Raw genomic sequence first — 24,342 nt, forward strand, 5'->3', positions numbered from 1 at the left:
TGACCTTCATATGGGTCATGAACTGGAGTGGGAGCTGTCCCAAGGGCTGTTGCCTGTACATGGGATATGGTCTTCTAGCTGGGCTGCCTTGTCTGGCCTCAGTGGGAGAGGAAGCACATAACCTTACAGAGACTTGAAATGCCAGGGTTGGGAGGGATACCCAGGGGACCCCCCACTTGCCCATAGGAGAGAATGGGATAGAGGAGGGGGGAAGGACTGTGAGAAGAGGTGACCAGGAAGGGGTATTGAGCATTAAGTTGGATGTAAAGTGAATAGGTAAAGAGAGAGAGAGAGAGAGAGAGAGAGAGAGAGCCACCACACTTCGATAAACTAAGATTTAACTGTGACTGTTGATTGTTTCATTTGCTTAAAGTCACATCTGGACACCTTCTTGTGGCCTCCTCATTTGGACAGAAGAAGACATCTTTCAGAAAGAACCAGAGGACAGTTGCTATGATGACACAAGTTCTCGTAGGTTACTCTGTCTCACTTATACCAAGGACGAACTATCAGAACCGAAGGTGGGCTCTGGATTTCCCTGATACCAGATAGCATTAGAAATAGAAATTTCGCCAAGATATGTTCAAAGGGCGCGTTGGTTCAGATTTTCAACAGTCTTTAAAACTAGAATGCAAAAACTTAGACCTCACAATAATCAAAAGAGTTTATTAAATAACATACGGCAAGATTATAAAAGACATTTCCAGAATGTTCACATAGGTTTCCAAAGCTATGTTTTCTATAAACATTTATACAGGCCCAAACATGAAACTGTTGGGAAGGTTTCTTTATTCCATGAGTTGGCAGAATCTATTTTTCCCCCTCTCTGCATGGACCACTCCAAACAGAAATGTCAGTGCCCAAGAAAGAAGTCGCCTTAGCCTTATGAAGAACCAGGGGTCTGTGTCACTCTAAGGGTCGTGAGGGTGCCTATCATGAGCAAGCCATCCGGAAGGCTGAAGTGGAGTGCGTGAGAGGAGTGCAGTTCAGAAGTCTCTCTCACAGCAGTACAAAGACTACCATCGGAGCATTTTGCATTGAAATCAGTGTGACAAGCCTGTGACCTTGCTCCTTTGCCAAGAGTCAACAACCCTCGTGGAGATACTCCCCAGCAGTGACGCCCATGATGCCGCCTTGTGACAGTTTTACAAGATGATCCTGTGGGCTGGCGTTCCGTTTTAGGTCACCAGGTTTCCGCGATCTCTGCGAGCACCTGAAGCAACTCAGCAAATGTCGGACGGCCTTTAGGGCTCTGGAGAACACAGAGAGAGAGAGAGTGAGAGAGAGAGAGAGAGAGAGAGAGAGAGAGAGAGAGGGGATCAGCTCGGCCTGCTTCTCACTCAGACACCAGCTGTGGAACTTGCAGAGATCCTCAACCCATCCCGGTTCTGTGCAAACTAACGAGCACCAGGCTCTGGCTGACACACAGTGGCACGGTTTCCATGTGAGGAGGCATGGTTGAGCATGGACGAGTATAGAGCAACGGCACAGATAAAACAGCCAGAGTTGTAAACATTACTTACCAGTGGCTATGTAAATAAATGTTAAAGGAATACATATTTCAACTTGGCTCTTCAATCACACTAGCCACTCCTCAAATCCTCTGTAGCCAGAGGTGCCTAGTGCATGGACAGATAACATGTAGAATCTGTGTAGAATGCATGCAGACTACAGAAATTTCTTCTGGAAAATGACAGGGATTTGGAGTGTGAGGTCCCCGATTCCATTTCAGTACTGGTTTACCATACTGGTCCCCTCTAGCAGGAAGGGCTTCACATAAAAAGCAAAAGGCACATCTCCATGTCTCCTCCAGGGATCCTGTAGATCCTGGAGCACAGTCAACCAAACCTTTGACATCGGAAGCAGAGATCAGAGCACTTTCCCCTGTTTTACTTTGCAATGTGCTTTGGCTCTGTCTGCCTGGGGAAGACATGACCCTGTTGTCATCTCTGGAACCTGCAGGAGTTAGAGCTACTCACTGCGATGGGATGAAAGGGGTGGGGGTGGGGGGAAGCAGGTGGCAGACACTGTGAGAGAATCCTGATCCTTGATGAGGATCCGGGAATAAATCATGGACCTTTCTGGAAGGGTCCAGCTCAACAGGCAGAATCTGCCATGTTTATCAACAATCTTAAATTCACATTATTCCAATTATCTCACAATCAAAAACAGGCAGTCTAAGGAAGCCATTCAAACAAATATTTACCTAGCCCCAAATTATACCCATCAGCGAACTTCTATACAGTTAGATTGGCCATCCTCGGGCCTCGGGACTTCACTTAGGCTATTAGACTTCCATGATTAATTACATTTTATTCACTTACCCTCTGCAATGAAATCGAGATCACTATGGGCAGAGTTGAAACTAGTAGCTTGTATCTCAATGTGCATGCGTGCTCTGTTTGACTGCAATTTGAGACTGTTTCCTCCTTCCTTCTGTGATCTTCCTATTTACCCTTCTTCCTCTCCAGGTCACAAATAATATAGAAGATGGCCATGTTCTGTGCACATGTGCACGCTTACTAATGATCCTTGACTTAGGACACAGTCACCTCCCAATAAACCCATTCTAAGCTTAAAACATCATAAGCTAAAGGTGCATTTGTGCAAGTACTCTACCAGAAAGCACAGCTTAGCGACATCCACGGCAATCATTTATCCAATCTTGTAAGCTGTGGCTGCCTGAAAGATGGGCTTCCCAGCATCTCAGTAGGGGTTCCTACTTCATATCAACATTAGATGCTTGAAACATGGCATTGTAAAGTTAGAAAATTCTAAGTCAAAACCATAGAAGCCACCATCTGCGTGGCCTAAGCCATTTACAATGTGATGGGAACTAATATTGTGTGTGGCTACTAACGGCTTACTGGACAGTTCTTTGGACTTTCAAGATTCCTTGTAGAACAGCTAACCATGACTATTTCCCTATACCGGGATCTTCCCAGATGCAACGCCTCTCTGAAATATGAACAATCCCACCACTCTTGAAATATTGGTTTTCCCAGTGTTTGTGGATTGGGAATCAAACGATGCATGTGAGTTTGTTTGTGTTTCAGGCCGTAGGAGACCCCACCACTACCACCACCAAGCTGTGATTTTTCTGGGGTAAGCCTGCTAACTACAGAGCAGAGGTCTCAAAACCCACAGACTGATCAGAGTAGAATGGCTGTTGAATGGATGCCCAGAAAAGGGGGGGGGGGAGGTGGGGTGGGGAGGAGACAGAAACCTACCCCTCTGGCTTCATTTTTCATCTTGGCATTTCAACAAAAAGAGCAACTCCTAAGTGATGGTTTCCCAAGTGCTAGCTCCCAGCACAGCCTGCCTTCAGTTTCTATTCTGGTTTAATCTCTCTATCAGGAGTCTTAACCGGGGTGAGAGGAAACCCTTGAGTGTGGAGGTGAACAGAAGTAAAGTGCAGTGAATAAAATGGCATCCTCCTTATTCTGTGGGGAAGGTCAACAAACCAGATTCTGTTCTCAGTTCCACCACCCAGTTCTTCAAGACAATAGATCATCTAATCAAGAGTCTTTAGAAACATCCAGTTTCTCTAAGAACCAATCCCAGACAGACAAGGCTTGGGAACGAGCTCCCAGATGAAAGTCCTTGGTGAGAAACAAAACAGACTTGAGACTGGGGTGGGGGCGCCATAGGAGAAGTGGTGGGCTGACTCTCAGGGTCATGACCAGAAAGCAGGCAGCAGGTACAGGGTCAGTAATAAGGGACACCTACCTCATGCCAGCAACTGTACATAACTCCGTATATGGACATGGGGGCCAGGTGAGGACGATAGAGCCGGAAACCTTTAGAAATGGCTTCCACCACTTGCAAATTGGACTTATTCTCAAAGGGCATTTTTCCTTCTGTAAAAACTTCCCACATTAAAACTCCTGCAAATAAAACATGTTAAAACAAGAGTCACTTGGAACCAAAACAACGGTTTCATTCAAATTGCAAGATGTTAATCTGTTCCAGCCTTGGAAGGCAAGGGGCGAGGATCTTAAGAAGGCAAGGTGCAAATCCCAAAGGCCTTGAAAATACAAAGTGAAAGGTGTGGGCTATTTTTTCTAATCCAGATGTTAAGCTCAAATTGTCAAGTTGGAAAGCAGACGAGCTTCTGCATAGCTAAACAAGGGAGTTTATTAAAACACTGGAAACAAAAACATACAGGAAATCCAGGACTCAATGAGAAGATCAAACCTAAGGATAATAGGTATAGAAGAGAGTGAAGACTCCCAGCTCAAAGGACCAGTAAATATCTTCAACAAAATCATAGAAGAAAACTTCCTAACCTAAAAAAAAGAGATACCCATAGGCATACAAGAAGCCTACAGAACTCCAAATAGATTGGACCAGAAAAGAAACACCTCCCGTCACATAATAGTCAAAACACCAAACGCACAAAATAAAGAAAAGAATATTAAAAGCAGTAAGGGAAAAAGGTCAAGTAACATATAAAGGCAGACCTATCAGAATCACACCAGACTTTTCGCCAGAAACTATGAAGGCCAGAAGATCCTGGACTGATGTCATACAGATCCTAAGAGAACACAAATGCCAGCCCAGGTTACTGTATCCTGCAAAACTCTCAATCAACATAGATGGAGAAACCAAGATATTCCATGACAAAACCAAATTTACACAATATCTTTCTACAAATCCAGCACTACAAAGGATAATAAATGGTAAAGCCCAACATAAGGAGGCAAGTTATACCCTAGAAGAAGCAAGAAACTAATCGTCTTGGCAACAAAAAAAAAAGAAGAAAAGCACACAAACATAACCTCACTTCCAAATATGAATACAACCGGAAGCAATAATCACTATTCCTTAATATCTCTCAACATCAATGGCCTCAACTCCCCAATAAAAAGACATAGATTAACAAACTGGATACATAACGAGGACCCTGCATTCTGCTGCCTACAGGAAACACACCTCAGAGACAAAGACAGACACTACCTCAGAGTGAAAGGCTGGAAAACAACTTTCCAAGCAAATGGTCAGAAGAAGCAAGCTGGAGTAGCCATTCTAATATCAGATAAAATCAATTTTCAACTAAAAGTCATCAAAAAAGATAAGGAAGGACACTTCATATTCATCAAAGGAAAAATCCACCAAGATGAACTCTCAATCCTAAATATCTATGCCCCAAACACAAGGGCACCTACATACGTAAAAGAAACCTTACTAAAGCTCAAAACACACATTGCACCTCACACAATAATAGTAGGAGATTTCAACACCCCACTCTCATCAATGGACAGATCATGGAAACAGAAACTAAACAGAGACGTAGACAGACTAAGAGAAGTCATGAGCCAAATGGACTTAACGGATATTTATAGAACGTTCTACCCTAAAGCAAAAGGATATACCTTCTTCTCAGCTCCTCATGGTACTTTCTCCAAAATTGACCATATAATTGGTCAAAAAACAGGCCTCAACAGGTACAGAAAGATAGAAATAATCCCATGCGTGCTATCGGACCACCACGGCCTAAAACTGGTCTTCAATAACAATAAGGGAAGAATGCCCACATATACGTGGAAATTGAACAATGCTCTACTCAATGATAACCTGGTCAAGGAAGAAATAAAGAAAGAAATTAAAGACTTTTTAGAATTTAATGAAAATGAAGATACAACATACCCAATCTTATGGGACACAATGAAAGCTGTGCTAAGAGGAAAACTCATAGCGCTGAGTGCCTGCAGAAAGAAACAGGAAAGAGCATATGTCAGCAGCTTGACAGCACACCTAAAAGCTCTAGAACAAAAAGAAGCAAATACACCCAGGAGGAGTAGAAGGCAGGAAATAATCAAACTCAGAGCCGAAATCAACCAAGTAGAAACAAAAAGGACCATAGAAAGAATCAACAGAACCAAAAGTTGGTTCTTTGAGAAAATCAACAAGATAGATAAACCCTTGGCCAGACTAACGAGAGGACACAGAAAGTGTGTCCAAATTAACAAAATCAGAAATGAAAAGGGAGACATAACTACAGATTCAGAGGAAATTCAAAAATCATCAGATCTTACTATAAAAAGCCTATATTCAACAAAACTTGAAAATCTGCAGGAAATGGACAATTTCCTAGACAGATACCAGGTACCGAAGTTAAATCAGGAACAGATAAACCAGTTAAACAACCCCATAACTCCTAAGGAAATAGAAGAAGTCATTAAAGGTCTCCCAACCAAAAAGAGCCCAGGTCCAGACGGGTTTAGTGCAGAATTCTATCAGACCTTCATAGAAGACCTCGTACCAATATTATCCAAACTATTCCACAAAATTGAAACAGATGGAGCACTACCGAATTCCTTCTATGAAGCCACAATTACTCTTATACCTAAACCACACAAAGACCCAACAAAGAAAGAGAACTTCAGACCAATTTCCCTTATGAATATCGATGCAAAAATACTCAATAAAATTCTGGCAAACCGAATCCAAGAGCACATCAAAACAATCATCCACCATGATCAAGTAGGCTTCATCCCAGGCATGCAGGGATGGTTCAATATAACGGAAAACCATCAACGTGATCCATTATATAAACAAACTGAAAGAACAAAACCACATGATCATTTCATTAGATGCTGAGAAAGCATTTGACAAAATTCAACACCCCTTCATGATAAAAAGTCCTGGAAAGAATAGGAATTCAAGGCCCATACCTAAACATAGTAAAGCCATATACAGCAAAACCAGTTGCTAACATTAAACTAAATGGAGAGAAACTGGAAGCAATCCCACTAAAATCAGGGACTAGACAAGGCTGCCCACTCTCTCCCTACTTATTCAATATAGTTCTTGAAGTTCTAGCCAGAGCAATCAGACAACAAAAAGGAGGTCAAGGGGATACAGATCGGAAAAGAAGAAGTCAAAATATCACTATTTGCAGATGATATGATAGTATATTTAAGTGATCCCAAAAGTTCCACCAGAGAACTACTAAAGCTGATAAACAACTTCAGCAAAGTGGCTGGGTATAAAATTAACTCAAATAAATCAGTAGCCTTCCTCTACAAAAAGAGAAACAGGCCGAGAAAGAAATTAGGGGAAATGACACCCTTCATAATAGATCCAAATAATATAAAGTACCTCGGTGTGACTTTAACCAAGCAAGAGAAAGATCTGTACAATAAGAACTTCAAGACTCTGAAGAAAGAAATTGAAGAAGATCTCAGAAAATGGAAAGATCTCCCATGCTCATGGATTGGCAGGATTAATATAGTAAAAATGGCCATTCTACCAAAAGCGATCTACAGATTCAATGCAATCCCCATCAAAATACCAATCCAATTCTTCAAAGAGTTAGACAGAACAATTTGCAAATTCATCTGGAATAACAAAAAACCCAGGATAGCTAAAACTATCCTCAACAATAAAAGGACTTCAGGGGGAATCACTATCCCAGATCTCAAGCAGTATTACAGAGCAATAGTGATAAAAACTGCATGGTATTGGTACAGAGACAGACAGATAGACCAATGGAACAGAATTGAAGACCCAGAAATGAACCCACACACCTATGGGCACTTGATTTTTGACAAAGGAGCCAAAACCATCCAATGGAAAAAAGATAGCATTTTCAGCAAATGGTGCTGGTTCAACTGGAGGTCAACATGTAGAAGAATGCAGATCGATCCATGCTTATCACCCTGTACAAAGCTTAAGTCCAAGTGGATCAAGGACCTCCACATCAAACCAGATACACTCAAACTAATAGAAGAAAAACTAGGGAAGCATTTGGAACACATGGGCACTGGAAAAAATTTCCTGAACAAAACACCCATGGCTTATGCTCTAAGATCAAGAATCGACAAATGGGATCTCATAAAACTGCAAAGCTTCTGTAAGGCAAAGGACACTGTGGTTAGGACAAAACGGCAACCAACAGATTGGGAAAAGATCTTTACCAATCCTACAACAGATAGAGGGCTTATATCCAAAATATACAAAGAACTGAAGAAGTTAGACAGCAGGGAGGCAAATAACCCTATTAAAAAATGGGGTTCAGAGCTAAACAAAGAATTCACAGCTGAGGAATGCCGAATGGCTGAGAAACACCTAAAGAAATGTTCAACATCGTTAGTCATAAGGGAAATGCAAATCAAAACAACCCTGAGATTTCACCTCACACCAGTGAGAATGGCTAAGATCAAAAACTCAGGTGACAGCAAATGCTGGCGAGGATGTGGAGAAAGGGAACACTCCTCCATTGTTGGTGGGGTTGCAGACTGCTACAACCATTCTGGAAATCAGTCTGGAGGTTCCTCAGAAAATTGGACATTGAACTGCCTGAGGATCCAGCTATACCTCTCCTGGGCATATACCCAAAAGATGCCCCAACATATAAAAAAAGACCGTGCTCCACTATGTTCATCGTAGCCTTATTTATAATAGCCAGAAGCTGGAAAGAACCCAGATGCCCTTCAACAGAGGAATGGATACAGAAAATGTGGTACATCTACACAATGGAATATTACTCAGCTATCAAAAACAATGGCTTTGTGAAATTCGTAGGCAAATGGTTGGAACTGGAAACTATCATCCTGAGTGAGCTAACCCAATCACAGAAAGACATACATGGTATGTACTCATTGATAAGTGGCTATTAGCCCAAATGCTCGAATTACCCTAGATGCCTAGAACAAATGAAACTCAAGACGGATGATCAAAATGTGAATGCAGATCGCTCATGAGAGACACAGCCAGAATACAGCAAATACAGAGGCGTATGCCAGCAGGAAACCACTGAACTGAGAACAGGACCCCTGTTGAAGGAATCAGAGAAAGAACTGGAAGAGCTTGAAGGAGCTCGAGACCCCATATGTACAGCAATGCCAACCAACCAGAGCTTCCAGGACTAAGCCACTACCCAAAAGACTATACATGGACTGACCCTGGACTCTGACCCTGAGGGGTTGCAATGAATATCCTAGTAAGAGCACCAGTGGAAGGGAAGCCCTGGGTCCTGCTAAGACTGAACCCCTAGTGAGCTAGACTGTTGGGGAGAGGGCAGCAATGGGGGGAGGGTTGGGAGGGGAACACCCATAAGGAAGGGGAGGGGGGAGGGGGATGTTTGCCCGGAAACCGGGAAAGGGAATAACATTTGAAATGTATATAAAGAAATACTAAAGTTAATAAAAAAAAAAAAAAAAACAAAAAAAAAAGAATAACAAAAAAAAAAAAAAAACACTGGAAACTCAGTGGTAACCCAGACCCTTTCCTCTAAGACTCTGTGATATGGGGGTTTTGGCTGAATTTGCCTTCTATGTCACCAGACTTCTTGTCATATGGCAGACGCTTGCTGGAGAAGGAAAGAACCAGAGAGCTGAGCTTCAAGGGGAGGTGCAGGACTCCAGTCACCAAAGCAGTTACAGGGAGACTTGCAAAGAGTGCTACACTGTGTTAAAAGTCAAACTAGCAAGAGTTGAAAAGAGAAGGCTGCTACCATATTAAATCTAACCACAGCAAATGTACTCACCGAATGACCAGACGTCAGACTTGCTACTGTACTTGTTGAAATGAAAAACTTCAGGTGGGGACCACTTGACTGGGAACTTAGCTCCAGAAGAACTGATATATTCATCGTCCAAAACGTACCTGTCCCCAAGGGATTCGAGAACACTGGGTTAATGGCCTCCAAGGCCTAATTACTCCAAATACCTTTCTCAGCTCTAATCTGCTAAAACAGTGCTTTCCCCTAGAAAGGGCTTGTACACTGTGTCTTCTTGAAGACAGATGGTGAAATAGCTCTTTATTTCCTTCCTCCTCCAGAACCAGGTCTCCTTGGTTTCACTGGGTCCCTGAAAACTACAGTTCTACAGTCCCCAAACTGGGGAGGTACTTATGGTCTTTAGAATCCAGTCTTAATTCTGCAACCCCGTGCTCTGACAGCAAAGGTAACGACAAGGTAGTGAATGGTAAGTGAAAAGCCGTGCACGTCATAAAACATGGATCCAAATGGGTGCCACATTCTCTCTCATGTACGTATATTTTATGTGGCACAAAAAAGGGGGGGGGGAAATAACAGTGTGCCGTTATAATACTTCTGATATGAAAAATATCCAGTATGTTATAATGTATATTATAGATTAGGAATAACTTTCCTTAAAACTTCTATACAGGAACATCAAACCCATGGGGAAAGTGACAGCTGACTTTGGCCTCTTGCATATGCAATAATGCTTTTAATAATGTTTTAATATGTTATTTATTATTGTTGTCTTCATGCTCCCACTTTAATCCCACATATTCTACCACATTTCACCTTTAACCCCTCCTCTGTAAAGACTGCCTAAGTGAAGTTGGAGAGATGGCTCAGTGGTTAAGAACTCTGGCTACTCTACCAGAGGACCCAGGTTCTGTTCCCAGCACCCACGTGGTGGCTCACAGCAGTCTCTAACTCCAGTTCCAGGTAATCTAATGCCCTCTTCTGGCCTCTGCAGGCACTGCAGGCATGTGGTACACTGACGTACATTCAGGAGAAGCCCCCCCCATACAGAAAATAAAAGTAAATTCTGAAGGAAGAACTGTTTTCAAGACCGTCAAGCTGGGTGTACTGGTTGCACACCTTTAATTTCGGCACGTGAGAGGCAGAAACAGGGTGATTTCTGTGAGATCTTGGCCAGCCTGGTCTACATAGAGAGTTCCAGGACAGCCAGGGCTACATAAAGAGACACTGTTTCAAAAGAAAAGACTGTGTAAGAGGAAACGGAATGGGACTTAAAGGGTCTCTAGATTAGAGGGAAAAGCTAGATCTTCTAACAAGTGCTTGGGGACAGAACCCCGAGTGAGAAAGTTCTTGTCCCCACAGGAGGCTGGTGGGACTAAAGAACAACACAGAACTGGTGTCCTCAACCTAAGTAAAGCCCCAGGAAAGGCAGAAAGATTCTGGAAAACAAATGGGTCTTGATGTGCCTCAGCAAAGCACACCTTCAAAGCCCCATGGAACTTTCTGGAGGAATCTGCTATGTAGACATTCAATAGCCACCTGTGCAAACGGCCAGGCAGAGTCGGCATGGGAGGACAACAGCTACACAGATCTCGGTGTGCCACCTCCATGACTACCATGGCCCCATGGGACACTTACAATTTGGGTGACTGAAGAATGCAGGAAAACATCTGAAATTCATTAGGGTTAAATTTTTAGGGCTCTAACAAAAAGGAACACTTAAAATGTTTTTTAAAAAAATTCTTGTGCATTCTTGGTTAGGTTTATTCCAGTGATGACTAAAACCAGCTTCCAAACGTAAGGTTATCCAGTGTCTGACAGGAACCAAATCAAACATACTTCTCCCTTTCTCTTTCAAAAAATACACGTGCATCATGAAAAAGTGCATTTACTTAATCGTACACATTTGAATGGGCTGAGAAATTCCTGTTTCCATTCTTAAGACCTACCGTAGCTGTTTCTACAACAACCTGAGAGAGGACAAGAATAGGCCACAGCAAGCATCCCCCTTGGGTAAAGCTACCACCTGTCCTGAAATCCAAAGCGGTCTGAGCCACACGACCACGTGAACACTCAGCCCACACAGATACCTTCCCCACAGGGACGCTTTCCTCGGCAGGGAAAAAGAGGTAACAGCAACTTCAGTTTGCAAGAATGAAAATGGAAGATTTGGTTGGTGAAATGCCTTGGAGGGGAAAGGTGCTTAATACAAAGAACTCATGGGGTACAAGGGGAGAACTGAACCCCACAAACTGTACTGTGACCTTTACATGTGTGTGCATATCACACATACACACACCACACACACACACATACACACACACACACACACACACACACACACACATGTGTGCACAAAAACATGTTTTTTGTTTTTTTAAAACACAAAACTCCCTCTTACAAGTGGGCAAGAGAGACAGACAGACGTCACATACCTCGCCATCCCAAAGTCCGAGATCTTCACTACGCAGGCAGAACTGACCAAACAGTTCCTGGCAGCCTGTGGAAAGAAGAGAAGCATCAACCAGGGGTCCCTCTCCCCCAAGTGTCTACTTTCATTTTCCTTAGCTTCTTTACATCACCTGTCTGTGTGAGCGGTCATGTAAATTTCATGGTGACGTCTGTTCCTGGTATATGTAATTTAATACTCTACTTGTACGCCATGAATTTTAATGATTCTTCATTATCACAAAAAGTTAAAATTGAACGGTAACAATTTTTTAAATTTTAATCTTTTTCAACAAGTATCCTTAAAAATGTGAGGATTAGTTTAATAAATGATAAAAAGTACTTGGCATAAAACATCTTAGCTTTTTTATTTAAGTGATAAAAGTCTGACATATATGACAGATAAGACAGCTATATTGTATCTTTGGGCTCTCCATTGGGTAATAAGAATTAAGAAATTATATATTAAAATCTTCCTTTCAGTAAGTATAGCAATTCCTAGTAATAATTTTATATTTCTTTCTTACATTTATTTTTATTTCATGTTTATGGGTGTTTTGCCTGTGTAGGTCAAAAATAGGGTGTTGGTTCCTCTGGAACTGGACTTACAGATAGTTCTGATCTGCCATGTGGCTTCTGGGAATCAAACCCAGGTCCTCTGGAAGAGTAGCAACTACCCTTAACCACTAAGCCATCTCTCCTGACCCTTCTACTTCATTTTTACCACAATGAATGAAATATGATGCAAGGTCAATCTGGCTGTAGTCAGAATAACTCGTTTTCAGCATCGTTCACAGAGGAAGTCCTCATCGTGATCAGCCTCATGTAGATGTACTATTTGGAAGACCTGTTTTACTCTCAGTGAATTTGAGGTTCAAAGTATCTGGTCACAAAAGCAACAAGCTTTAAAATGGTGATCTAGGAAGCCAGTTTGGAAGGTACTAGAAAGTACCAGAAGCTATCTCAAATACAAACCACAAGAAAAGTCCCCAACAGGAAAAGCACCCACATGGGCTATTGTATTTCACACACAATGCAGCAGATAAAGTAGAATGTAAAGAAAACTATCGATCGAGGGTGGGGATTAATCTAAGGGCAGGAGAACTCGTATAAAGCCACCTGGAGCAGACAGGGAACCACTAGGACCAGCGAACCACTGAGGTTTGATTCTATTTCTTAACAGGGAAAGAAACCTTCACGGTCAGGAAAGCAAGGGAAGTGGATTGGAAACTGTACCCTTCCACTGAGAGCTGGGCCGATAGCTTCTTTGTGCTGGATACTGGGGATGTGCAGGGAGGGTCACTAAACAGTGATCACCATCGATGGTGACAACAGCACTGTCAAGCCCTTGTGGACAGGGTACTTGTGCACACTGATTAATGCAGTCCTCCCAACAGACCCACAAGAAGGAGGTGATCTATGGAAAACCACTTTCCTACTTAACACGGAGCTAGTAAGAAAGGAGGGATGACCCCAAGCTGGGCTGTGGTGGCTTAAAACCTGGACTGCGCATAGATGCCTCCCTTTCATTCCCAGACACTCTGATTTAACTGGCCTGGTTATGATCTGGTTTTGAAGCTTTTACTTAAAGTTTCCAGGTGATACACACACACACACACACACACACAGCAAAGTCGAAGTTTGAGAACCTTTCCCCTACAAGCCATGCTCTTAACACTGTTCTTATTGTTCGTGAGTACAGGCTTTGATCTCAAGGTGTTCTGGGTGCAGTGTTCATGTAGAAATGGAAGTGATCGAAGATGCACCCATAAAGTCTCAGCCATACGTCTGCCCAAATGTAGGCTGAACAGGAATGGCACCAATGGACTTGCCAAAGTGGATGGGGGAATGCCCATGAGGCCTCAGCCCTACAAGCAAAGAACTGTGGGCACCTAAGGAATGCTGGGAGAGGGAGAGGTGCTCTTTCTCAGGGAAAAGCACACTAATTGGTTGTTCCATGCCAAAGAGTCAGCCTTAAAAACACACATACAAGTAACATATTGTTATGTAACTTTCCATCCTGAAGGAAGTTCCTTAAACAGGAAGGTAAACAACTCAAAATAGCTTCAGGAAGTCCCTGAAACTGACCAGGTTCACTAGGCCCCTCCCTGCCAGAGTAAACAATAAAAGCTGAGAGTCCCTCTCAGTTAAAGCTGAGTGGCAAAGAAGACTTTGAGATCGTACCAGATGTGGGGGAAGAAGCAGAAACCAGATGAGCCCCTGGAAGAAGTTTAGATCAACCGAGGCACCTGGAAAGGCCACTCTCCAATCTGTTGAGCTGCCCACAGGCTGTGCAGTATGCTCCAAGTTCCCAGCTTTGTGATCTCTCACCCATGCCAGAGTGGGCCTTGGTGATGCAGCTGTCTTTGAGCCATTTCTGCTTCTACAAGTAGCCCATATCCCTGTAACTAATTCCCCCAAAAAAACTCATTGGTTCACCAGATTGGACTTCGGTGGTGTCCGTTCTTTGGTGCATTATGGATTCCCTACCTGGGGTGTAGCATCTCTGCAGGAAAAGTTTTGACACATGCCAGTTACATGATTGACAGGTTACATCTAGGAATATATATGTGTATACATATGCATATATACATGCAATAGCAATTAATGAAAAAGGAGGCCATGAATCTGAAGGAGAGCAGGGAGTGGTATATGAGAAGGTTTGGCGAGAGGAAAGGGAAGAAAGAAATGAAATTATATTATCTCAAAAATTTAAAAGAAAAACTATAAAAAGAAATCTAGGTAATTAGCTAGCGTATGAAGCTAAGTAATAAAGCCAGGAGTGTTCTGAATTAAAGGCAAGATCAGTCGGTTTCCCACGGTACTCTGGAATTGGTATACCTACACCTCCAGCCTCACCCTGAGATCCTCTAGTCTCAAGGATGAGTGCTGTAATGTGATCACTCTGGGAAAAGAGAGCCCAAAAGCACAACACCATTTCTAAGAAGCCACGTCGGGGATTTGTACAGAATTCTCACGTTTTCCTTTGAGTTAAACAGTGTGAGTGCCGGAACAATGCGCCTTGGTCTGGATGTGTCACTCGGGGTGCAGAAGCAAGGACACGGAGCGGGACAACTGGCATTTATTCCAGGGTAAGAGAGCACTTTTAAGTAGGCATGTTCTGAACATTACCCAACATTTACTACCAGGTTTGAAAACCCTTGGAACCCCACCAATCCTCGGCTTGCCCCAAACTCAGGACTTAAAAATCCCACCAATTTTCCACCCTGGTAAGCACCACCCTGGAAAACTTCGCCCCCAAGAAACTCCCTATAAAGCCTGCCTCAGGCTCAGCGTTCTGCTGCTTCCCTCCTGAGCAGAGGCAGCAACCCTCTTGTATCCTTCCTAGTACATCTCTTGGGTGAAATTTGTTGCACTGAGTGACTTTATGGCATTCCTTGACTTCAGACTGCAGGCTACCTTCCCCCATCATGGTGACTACGGAGTTTGACATTGGTCGAAAGAAAGGTGAAAGGAAGGAAAAACAAGGAAAAGAAATAAGGGAATGAGGAAGAGAGGAGAGGAAAGATCATTGTGGTTATTTGGTTCATTAGGTAGTTAATTAGTGAAAGACATTTTAGAGTAATTTCCTACATGGTTACAGCACTAAAGGACAATTAAAAATAAAGCTTCAGGGTTGGAAGATGTAAGTCAGTGATAGCACGCAGGCTTAACATGTGCAAGGCCTTGGCTTTAAGCCCTAGCATTGCAAAATGGATAAGAAAATTAATTAACCTTTCACAATAAAATGCATGTCTTAAAAAAAAGTTCTAAAATGAAACCAAAGGCACATTCTTCAAAGTACCAAAGTCGATCCCCAGGCCCCTCAGAATCCAGGCGCATCCGGGAAGGCGATGCCTCAGACTTACCAGATCCCTGTGGATATAGCAGCTCTTCTCCAGGTACGCCATCCCTTCACATATGTCCTGGCACATGCTCAAAAGCAATGCCTTCGGAAGCTTCCCTTTTCTGTCCCTGAGATAGTCGAGCAGGCAGCCATTTTCCATGAACTCTGTCACTATGTAGAGGGGCTTCTGCTGTATGCACACCCCATAAAGTTGAACTAACCTCGAGTGTGACAGCTTCCTGTCGAAGAAAAAAAAAAACCATACACACCTGTGAACTGGACTGCTCTTGAATTTTATATGTATTGTATTTTATAGATATAGGTATTTTTGTCCTGTGTATTATACCCAAGCAACAGCACAGAGGCCAGAAGAGATGTGTTGAACTGTAGTTACAAAGAGTTGTTAACCACCATATGGGTACTGGGATTCAACCCGGGTATTCTGTAAGAGCAGCTAATACCCACAACAGCTGAGCAGTCTCTCCAGCCACAGTACTTACCTTTCTTGGCAATCCAGGCTTCAAACTGCCCCTCCTCCAAATATTATTCAATGTATATATAAATGCCTTTTAGGCCACCATGAAAAAAAACTTCAAACTAATGTTTTTAATTTTACAAGATGTATCATAAGCAGTTCTGTTGGTCAGAGATGCTGTGAAAAGTACCTTAGAAATGTTCTTTTTATCAGCCATAAAGGTAAACTGAGAGAGAAAGAGACAGAGACTGAGAGACAGGAGAGGGGGAGGGAGGTCTACATTAGGCATACTTTGCTTATCTTTCAGGTTCATAAGCATACTTCCAGTTGAGGAATGCAATTTGCATGTGTGCAGAATAATGTCAGGACGGCAAATCTCAGAATGAAACATTTTCAAGCCATGAGAAACCCAAGACCGGTCCCAGGTGCTGCAGGAGCTGCGACTTACTGTGCAGACATGGCAAGTCCAAGAACCACACCACACACAACCAGTCCCGCAATGTCACAGAAATGGCATCAAGAAACCCCGGTCACAAAGATACAAGTCTCTTAAGGGGGTTGACCCCAAGTTTCTGAGGAACATGCACTTTGCCAAGAAGCAGAACAAGAAAGGCCTGAGGAAGGTGCAGGCCAGCAATGCCAAGGCCGTGAGTGCACGCGCAGAGGCCATCAAGGCCCTCGGGAAGCCTCAGGCCATCAAGCCCAAGATGCCAAAGGACCCAGCCGCAAACTCAGCGTCTGGCTTTCATCGCCCACCCCAAGCTTGGGAAGAAGATTCGAAGCCACATGGCCAAGGGTCGTAGGCTCTGCCAACCAAAGCCCGAGATTCAAACCAAGGCAGAGGCCAAAGCTCCAGCTAAGGCCCAGGCTTCAGCTCCAGCCCAGGCTCCCAAGGGTGCCCAGGCCCCTGTGCAGGCCCCATAGAACAGGCTCCTGCCAGTGTGAAGACAGACGGACTGCTGTGACACAACTACCTACACACTATGTGCAGATGGCCAGTGTCCTATGCTGTTTTTACAAATAAACTTGAGACAAGAAAAAACAAAAAAGAAAGAAACCCAAGACTGTGTAATGTCATGGGAAGTATTTGAGAACTGAAACATTACAAAGCATTCACTTAGTAGGGCAGCAGTCAAACTGTATCTGAATAAGACAGATGTCTACTAGAAGTAAGGGGAAAGCAGGTAAAGAAACCTCCTATGTGGTTCAGAGGAACAAATAGGACAAAAACTTCACACAGGCAGAGAAGCATGTGAGTAGAAATGTGTGTTTCTGCTCCTGTGATGCTACTTTCTCTACACACGTACCGGTCCCAGGTGAGAAACATGCCACGACCCATGGTAGGACAAGTGGTAGAGGTTTTCAATTCTTTTAAAGTATTTTCAAAAGTTTTTCAGCCCTCTTAGAAGGTTCCCGAGCTCCTGTGTCTTCCCTTGGAAGAGCATCCTGAGACACGGGAGCTCAGGACATCTCCCGATACCCTTCTCTAACCCTTCTCTTCCCTTGGTAACAGAATCAAGTTTCATGGTTCTCAATATCATCTTTGGGGACTATTCTCAAATTCATGCCCTCTACCCTGCCCTCTCTCCTGAACTCTAGCCTCATGCATTTCCCTGACTACTTAGTCACCTTTAATCTTCTAATAGGCTTCTCCAATTCAACACCAGCACACACGCACACGCGCGCGCACGCACACACACACACACACACACACACACACACACCCATGCATGCCTGCACCTGGAGCTCCCTGCACGACTCTTAGCCAGCTACACTAGAGAAAATCCTCTTAGCAATTACTGTTTTTGTAACCCTGTGGAGGAGCATGTGACTCTTATAAATTCCTGGACTCCTGAATCATGTAAGTTTTATCAGCTTCGAAAGTCTTATGAGCAGCGGGGAACATTCTGGTCCCAGGAAATAGCTTTACTGGCTACAAATGTAAATACATCTATCACTTGTCCAACAGTGAGTCATGACACGTCTCTAAGCAGAGACCGATATGTGTGTCGAGAAAGTAACGTGACAGGAGGCAGGAACACACATTTCTACCCACACGTGGTGTCTCTGCCTGTGGGAAGATTTTCTCCTACTCGCTCAACTGCTCATCTTCAGGAAGTGATTCCTGAGTTCCCAACCATGTCTCCTCATGTTCAGAAAAGATTGTGAGATGGTTTGAACTCGGGATTACACACCTCACATTCATTCTTTTCACTTTAATCCAGTGCACACTGCTACTCTTCTGTCCTTGGGTTACAGAACTCCCTGATCAGAGAGCATAGGTCGGCCACAGGTGTACCAGGTATGTTGTGACGACAGCAACAACCATAACAACACAACAACAGTGTCACTGGGAAGCTGGTGTCCCTGGACAATTGCTGTTTACTGTAACTCTATCCACTTTCATTCTCTTGTAAACAGGTAGGAGAAAGGATGCTTCGATAGGACACTTGGAGTAAGAGCTTGAAAACTCCCAAAGTCCTAATTGCTCTGTCTCCATGGAGAATGGCTCTAGCTCATGGCTCCGGCTCCTACCTAGTTCTGTTCATTCTGCGTCCCTCTGGGGCAGAAGGATGTGCTCTGCACAACAGAACAGTTGAAGTGAGGACATCTGTTTTTGTTCTACGCTGATGCATTGCTGTGCTTCTAAATAAACACTGAACAAATGTTTAGAGAACATTGATTTGAGCCTTCCTGGTCCAAGATGAGATTATAGTGACAAACCACAACCAATCTATTGGTTTGTGTGGGGACAAAGCACCATGGCTAAAGATCACTTATTCAGCACCTACCACCGAGCTGAGCATAATATACTTTCCCTGTTTTTCTCATTAACCATTTCATTAACTCACACCTCGATCCAATGCCAGAAGTACCGTTAGTTCCAATTTTATAGGTGAGGACTCCGGAGACATGAGGGTGACATAGTTCACGCATGTTTCACAACAGTTAAGTGATTTGCCTGGGTTACACAAATGGCTTGGGCAGAGTTGTGACCCAGGTGCAGGTGTATCTGATTCCAAAGTCCAGGTTCTGTCCAAGACTCCGAGGGGCGGGGCTGTGTGTACGTGGGGTAGGGCCTCGTACTCACATCATCACCTTGGCTTCCTCAATGAAATCTTCTTCAGACATGGAGCCTTCATTGATGGCCTTGATGGCGACCCGGATACGTGCTCTCCACTCTCCCAAGTAGACTACCCCAAACTGACCACTTCCGATCTCCTTGACAAAAGTCAACTCAGACGGATCTATTTCCCACTTTTCTAGAAAGGCAAATGACTCATGTTAAAAACAAAGAAAGAATGGTTTAAAAAAAAATTTTGAGAGAAGATTTAGGAATTATCCAGTCTTATCTCCTTGTTTTATGTAGATGTTAAAGATATACAGGAGAGGATCTATAACTTAATAGATAATCCAAGACATCAAGGGTTAAAGATTTGCTTACTTGGAGACAAGGATATAAACATTGAGACTAACAGAACACTATAGTAAACACACCTGTATACTTTTCTAAACAAATTAGACATGGGACCCAAAACAGTGATGTTCCCAGCCGGGTGTTGTTATAGTGTTAAGGTTGGGGTATTTCCTCTTCCTGGGGCACTTCCGCTTCCTGTTTCAGTTCCTCCTACTATTCTCATTCCACTGCTAAACACCCTTCCTGCCTTGCACAGCCTCTTCTTCGGAATGGGTCTAATCATCTACTATCCATGTCCATTGCCAGAATATTAGCCAACATATACCTAAACGTGTTTGAGGTGAAATCTGTATTGTTGTATATTTCTCATTTCTCATAAGCAAGCCAGGTAGTGCGGGGCTCGGGGGAATGTTTTAAAAATGATCCCCTTGAAACTGTGAAAGCATAACATTTTAGCACCTACTTTTTCTACAGCAACACCACCATCTGCTGGAAATTTAGGATAATGCACTTAGCAGAATTATTATTGAAGTAGTCCCCACTCCTGCTGTTGTAAAAGTGACAGGAGAAACCAATTTATGACCTTGACAGTGGCATAGAATTTCTTGATAGAATATTATCACAGAGGAAAATATTAATAAATGACAATTCAATATTTTGTCTGCACATCTGCAGAGATGGTTAAGAGTCCTGGCCACCCCTGCAGAAGACCAGAGTTCAATCTCCAGCACCCACATGCTGGCTCAAAACCATCGTTAGCTCCATTTCAAGGGAACCCAGTTCCCTCCCTCTTCTGGCTTCTGCAGGCGTCAAGCACGCATGACGTCCTGTTACACACATGTAGACAAAACGCTCAGACGCATGAAATAAAGATAAGTCTTTAAAAGAATGTGTTAAGAACAAATCAACCAGAAAAGGCACAGAATCTAATTTTAAGGGCAAAGATGGTGAGAATTTGATCATAAAAGAGAATATTTAAATGACCACTACACCTATTAAAAGGTGGCCAAAATAACTAATCATGAGGGATCAAAATTAAACCATAAAGAAACACTACCAGAGACTTAACCAGAATGGCGAAAGGGAAGTTTGAGCATGGGGAAAGAGTAGAGCCAGCATTCCTACGCATTGTTGAGAGGGGTAGAACTTGGTATAGATTCCTTGGAAAATTGACTCTGCCTAGTAAATCTCAAACGTCGTGATGAGCCTCTGATTTAACCAAACTACTCTAAGCTATACGTTCAGTGGGGCATAAACGTACATTTATCATCTAAGCATAAACAAGAGCTTCCGTAACAATAGTATTTGTAAGAACAAAGCATGAGGGACAACCCTGATGGCTGTGTAAAGCAGGAAGTAATCCTAATCGTGTAGCCCTGTGTCCCAATGAAAGTGAGCCGGCCACACCCAACACAGTAGATGCAATTCAAAGTGGTGAGGACAGGAAGAGGCCGGACACAAGAGTATGTAGTTTCTCATTTGATTACCTAAAGGGCTCAAAACTTGATAAAAACACACTATACAATAGGTGTGGCTTACGCATTATTCTGTTCAAAGAAGTTGAACATTTTCTAAGAAATTAAAGAGCACAGTAGTCAACCACATTCCTAATTATGTAAGTCCTTACGTACAGGAATGCTAGATGTACCCGGAACACCCTGAAGTCACCCTTCCAACATTCTTAAACTGAGACCTTGAACCATAGTTATTTTTATGCAATATAATTCTCATTGTTTCTTTTTTTTTCCAGTATAATCTGAGTCCTACTACTGAGAGGAATTCAGCATTTTCGACTAGTCAGAAAACCAAGATTTCCCCGATTGACACGTCTCAGAGACGGGAAATATCACACCTGCTAGGAAGTGATTTGAACCTGAGGACCGCAATTCTGTTTGAACAAAGGTGAAGAGGACTGTTCAACAGCTCTTTTAGGTAGGTTCTCGTGGAAAGCAATCTCTTCCCAGCAGCCCTTGTAACCAGAAAACAGCAGCCTCAATATCCAGAGAATATAGTTACTTATCAAAATGGGAGGATGACAGGTCCTCATAAGGCATGGTGAAATGCGAAGTTAAGCCAAAACATTGCTACTGACTTCACATTGCCCTGGGAGATGAATTATTTAAACATCTCCAGCACGAGATTTACAACTTAAAAAGGAAACATATGCAGATAGGCATTTCAAAGGAACTGAGAATTTAAAGAATCTTTGGGGTGGTTCCTGGACGGATGGATGGACGTCTTCCCTCAGCACATGTGTGTACTTTACCATAGCTAAATCCAGATGTGGCTGGTAAACAGCTGCCCAGGAGCCCAACGGGATAGCGGAGACGGGACATGAGACCTAAGGAGAAAGAAAAAGGAGCCTGTCAAACTTAGTTACTAGTTACTAGTCCTGTAACTAGTTACTAGTTACAGAAGGAAGTAAGTGTACTAGAAGGTAGCACTTGCCTTTCAATAATTAGGCATAACTATTGTTCTGTGGGTCATTATAGTTTTCTATTCTCCACTTAAAATTGTCTTCATAATAGATACTCACTGTACACAAGGTTAACAAAAAGTTCTCTCACAAAATCTCAGAGTACACAGATGAATTATTATCACTTTGGCAAAAACTTGGCAAAGCTTTCTTAGAATGTTTGGAAGCATGTATGTATTACATACACTGTACAAAAACTATAAATATTTTATTATAGCTTTTTCATACCAAGCATGTAGTTTATACATACCGAGGACTATAAAAAGACCCCGAAATATTTCAGAGATTTTTGCTGTTATAAAATACACCATATTTTCTTGAACATGGGTTTGTATTAGTCTCTCAAAGTTTCCTCTTATAGAATGGGATACTTGATCAAATTATTTGCAAAAGTGTTACAAAAATTCACTTAACCACCAAACTGAAATCGAACACTCTTTGGGAATAGGTTTTTGTGGGACTCTTTTGTTCTGTTTTGTTTTTGTCCCAGTTTGTTTGATAGCAACATAGTAGAATGACTAAGGCATCATAGGACTGGGTCAAGATGAAAGAAATTCTAGACAACCGATTTGAACGGAAAGACTGCTCAATCAGGTTCTATCTTGATCCTAGGAGACAGTGGTGAAGGAGATGCTGGTGGCCTCTGCTGTCAAGAACCCCAGTTTCTACGGGAGTGGGAGATAAACCAGTGTGTGTACTCACCAGAAAAAGTTAATCATAAACAAGACAGAGTGGATGAATTGCAGCGATGGGAGAATGGGTGGTCTAGGAAGGGTGACAGGTAGGGTGATGGTGACTGACAGGGAGCCATCCACAAAGATCAAGAGGGAAAGCCCAGGCAGGTGAATAGTACGAGCAAAGGCTAGGAGGGAGAGATGAGTCTAGCCAGTAGAAAAACATAGGGTATTAAGACCTAATGCACAAGATTCTCTTCTAGGTAAATCCCCAAGACCTCAGCTGATCCAAAGACAGCGATTCCTGAGATGATGAGTCCTTCTCCAGGAAGCTCTCCCCCAGTGAGGAAATACAAGAAGAAGAGACAGAGCCCTCGAATGTAAAAAGGAGTAAACGTTATGTGAAGATGCACACAGCCTAGCTGGGGCACGGACAAAGAACACCAAGCACATGTGTGGCTTTTGGAGTCTTTTGGGAAGAATGACATCTGCCAAATCTGGAGTTAACCCCTGAGAAACTCAAAAGGACGTTGTAGGCATGAGGTGATAGAGAGGGGTGTGAACCATGGACGTGGGTACTAGAACAAAGAGCAGCAGGTGGGAAGAGGAAAACTCATCCTCCAGAAGGGGGTACTGTTCTGGTGGTGATGGTTCTCGTAAGCTGTGTCAGGGGACATTGCATTTTACAGCAAAGTGGGGGAAACAGAGATGGAGGGAAAGAGACCGGGGAAGGGTCAGTCTCAAACAAGAAAGTGAAATCTTCATATCGCCATTCTTGTTAGCTCACTGGTAGTAACATAGAGGTAGACTGAAGGATTGAGCTTTGGAACATTGAGAATGTGAAGAAACTGCTAGAAATCATCCATGGGACCAATGAGAGCAGTCCTCAGTCCTGATACTAGGGAAAACCGGGGCCTCTGGGTGCACATGTTTAGGATAGGAAATTGACTTCATGTGTAATTAATCAAGAGTATTTAAGTAGTCAACAGTTTATTGTTTCTACCTCTTGGTGGGGGCACATCTGTCATGGTTTTGTAACCCCCCAACATAAATTCTCTTCCTTAAATGTTTTCTTTAAAGGAAGGAAGCATAGGAAGGAGTGTAGAGAAAGCAAACGCAGGACTAGCCTGCTGATGTATCTCCAGCCCAGATCTTGGCCTCCTGCCCTCTCCCCTGCACTTCCCCTAACCAAGCCTGATCCTTGGAAATCCACACAGATTCTTCCCATAAGAGGACACAGATGTCCTGGGATTTGTTCTCGGTGTAGAGAACCAGTGTCACAGGAAATGTTTTTTGTTTTGTTTTTGGTCAATACACAACTTTTCATGAATGAAATCTTCAAAAGAAAGTTACAACGGGGCGGTGCCTAGATCTGTGATGCTGAGTTAAAGACAACACACACACACCTAGCCTGGCTCCAACTGGTCTGGCCCAGATCAGTTCCAGGTTGAAGACTAGAGATGTGTCATTGTCATAGACATTTCTGAGACTCCCTCGTCTTTCCACAAATGATAGCTTTGTATAAGGAGAGATGGGTGAAT

The 24,342-nt window shown here is 43.0% G+C and overlaps 1 protein-coding gene across 1 annotated transcript in view; it reads right to left on the reverse strand.

The window, feature by feature from the left end:
• Positions 1-639: 639 nt before the first annotated feature.
• Positions 640-24,342, reverse strand: part of Txk (TXK tyrosine kinase) — a 46,181-nt gene continuing 22,478 nt past the window's right edge. The window contains exons 8-14 of the mRNA XM_032916289.1: positions 21,918-21,992; positions 19,325-19,496; positions 15,781-15,997; positions 11,899-11,963; positions 9,494-9,612; positions 3,730-3,887; positions 640-1,252 (exon numbers count right to left, since the gene is read on the reverse strand). Coding sequence (XP_032772180.1) covers positions 1,184-1,252; positions 3,730-3,887; positions 9,494-9,612; positions 11,899-11,963; positions 15,781-15,997; positions 19,325-19,496; positions 21,918-21,992 — 875 coding nt within the window. The 3' untranslated portion in view covers positions 640-1,183. The remainder of the gene's footprint in view (positions 1,253-3,729; positions 3,888-9,493; positions 9,613-11,898; positions 11,964-15,780; positions 15,998-19,324; positions 19,497-21,917; positions 21,993-24,342) is intronic.

Source organism: Rattus rattus, chromosome 11, assembly GCF_011064425.1.
Source record: "Rattus rattus isolate New Zealand chromosome 11, Rrattus_CSIRO_v1, whole genome shotgun sequence".
Lineage (NCBI taxonomy): Eukaryota > Metazoa > Chordata > Mammalia > Rodentia > Muridae > Rattus > Rattus rattus.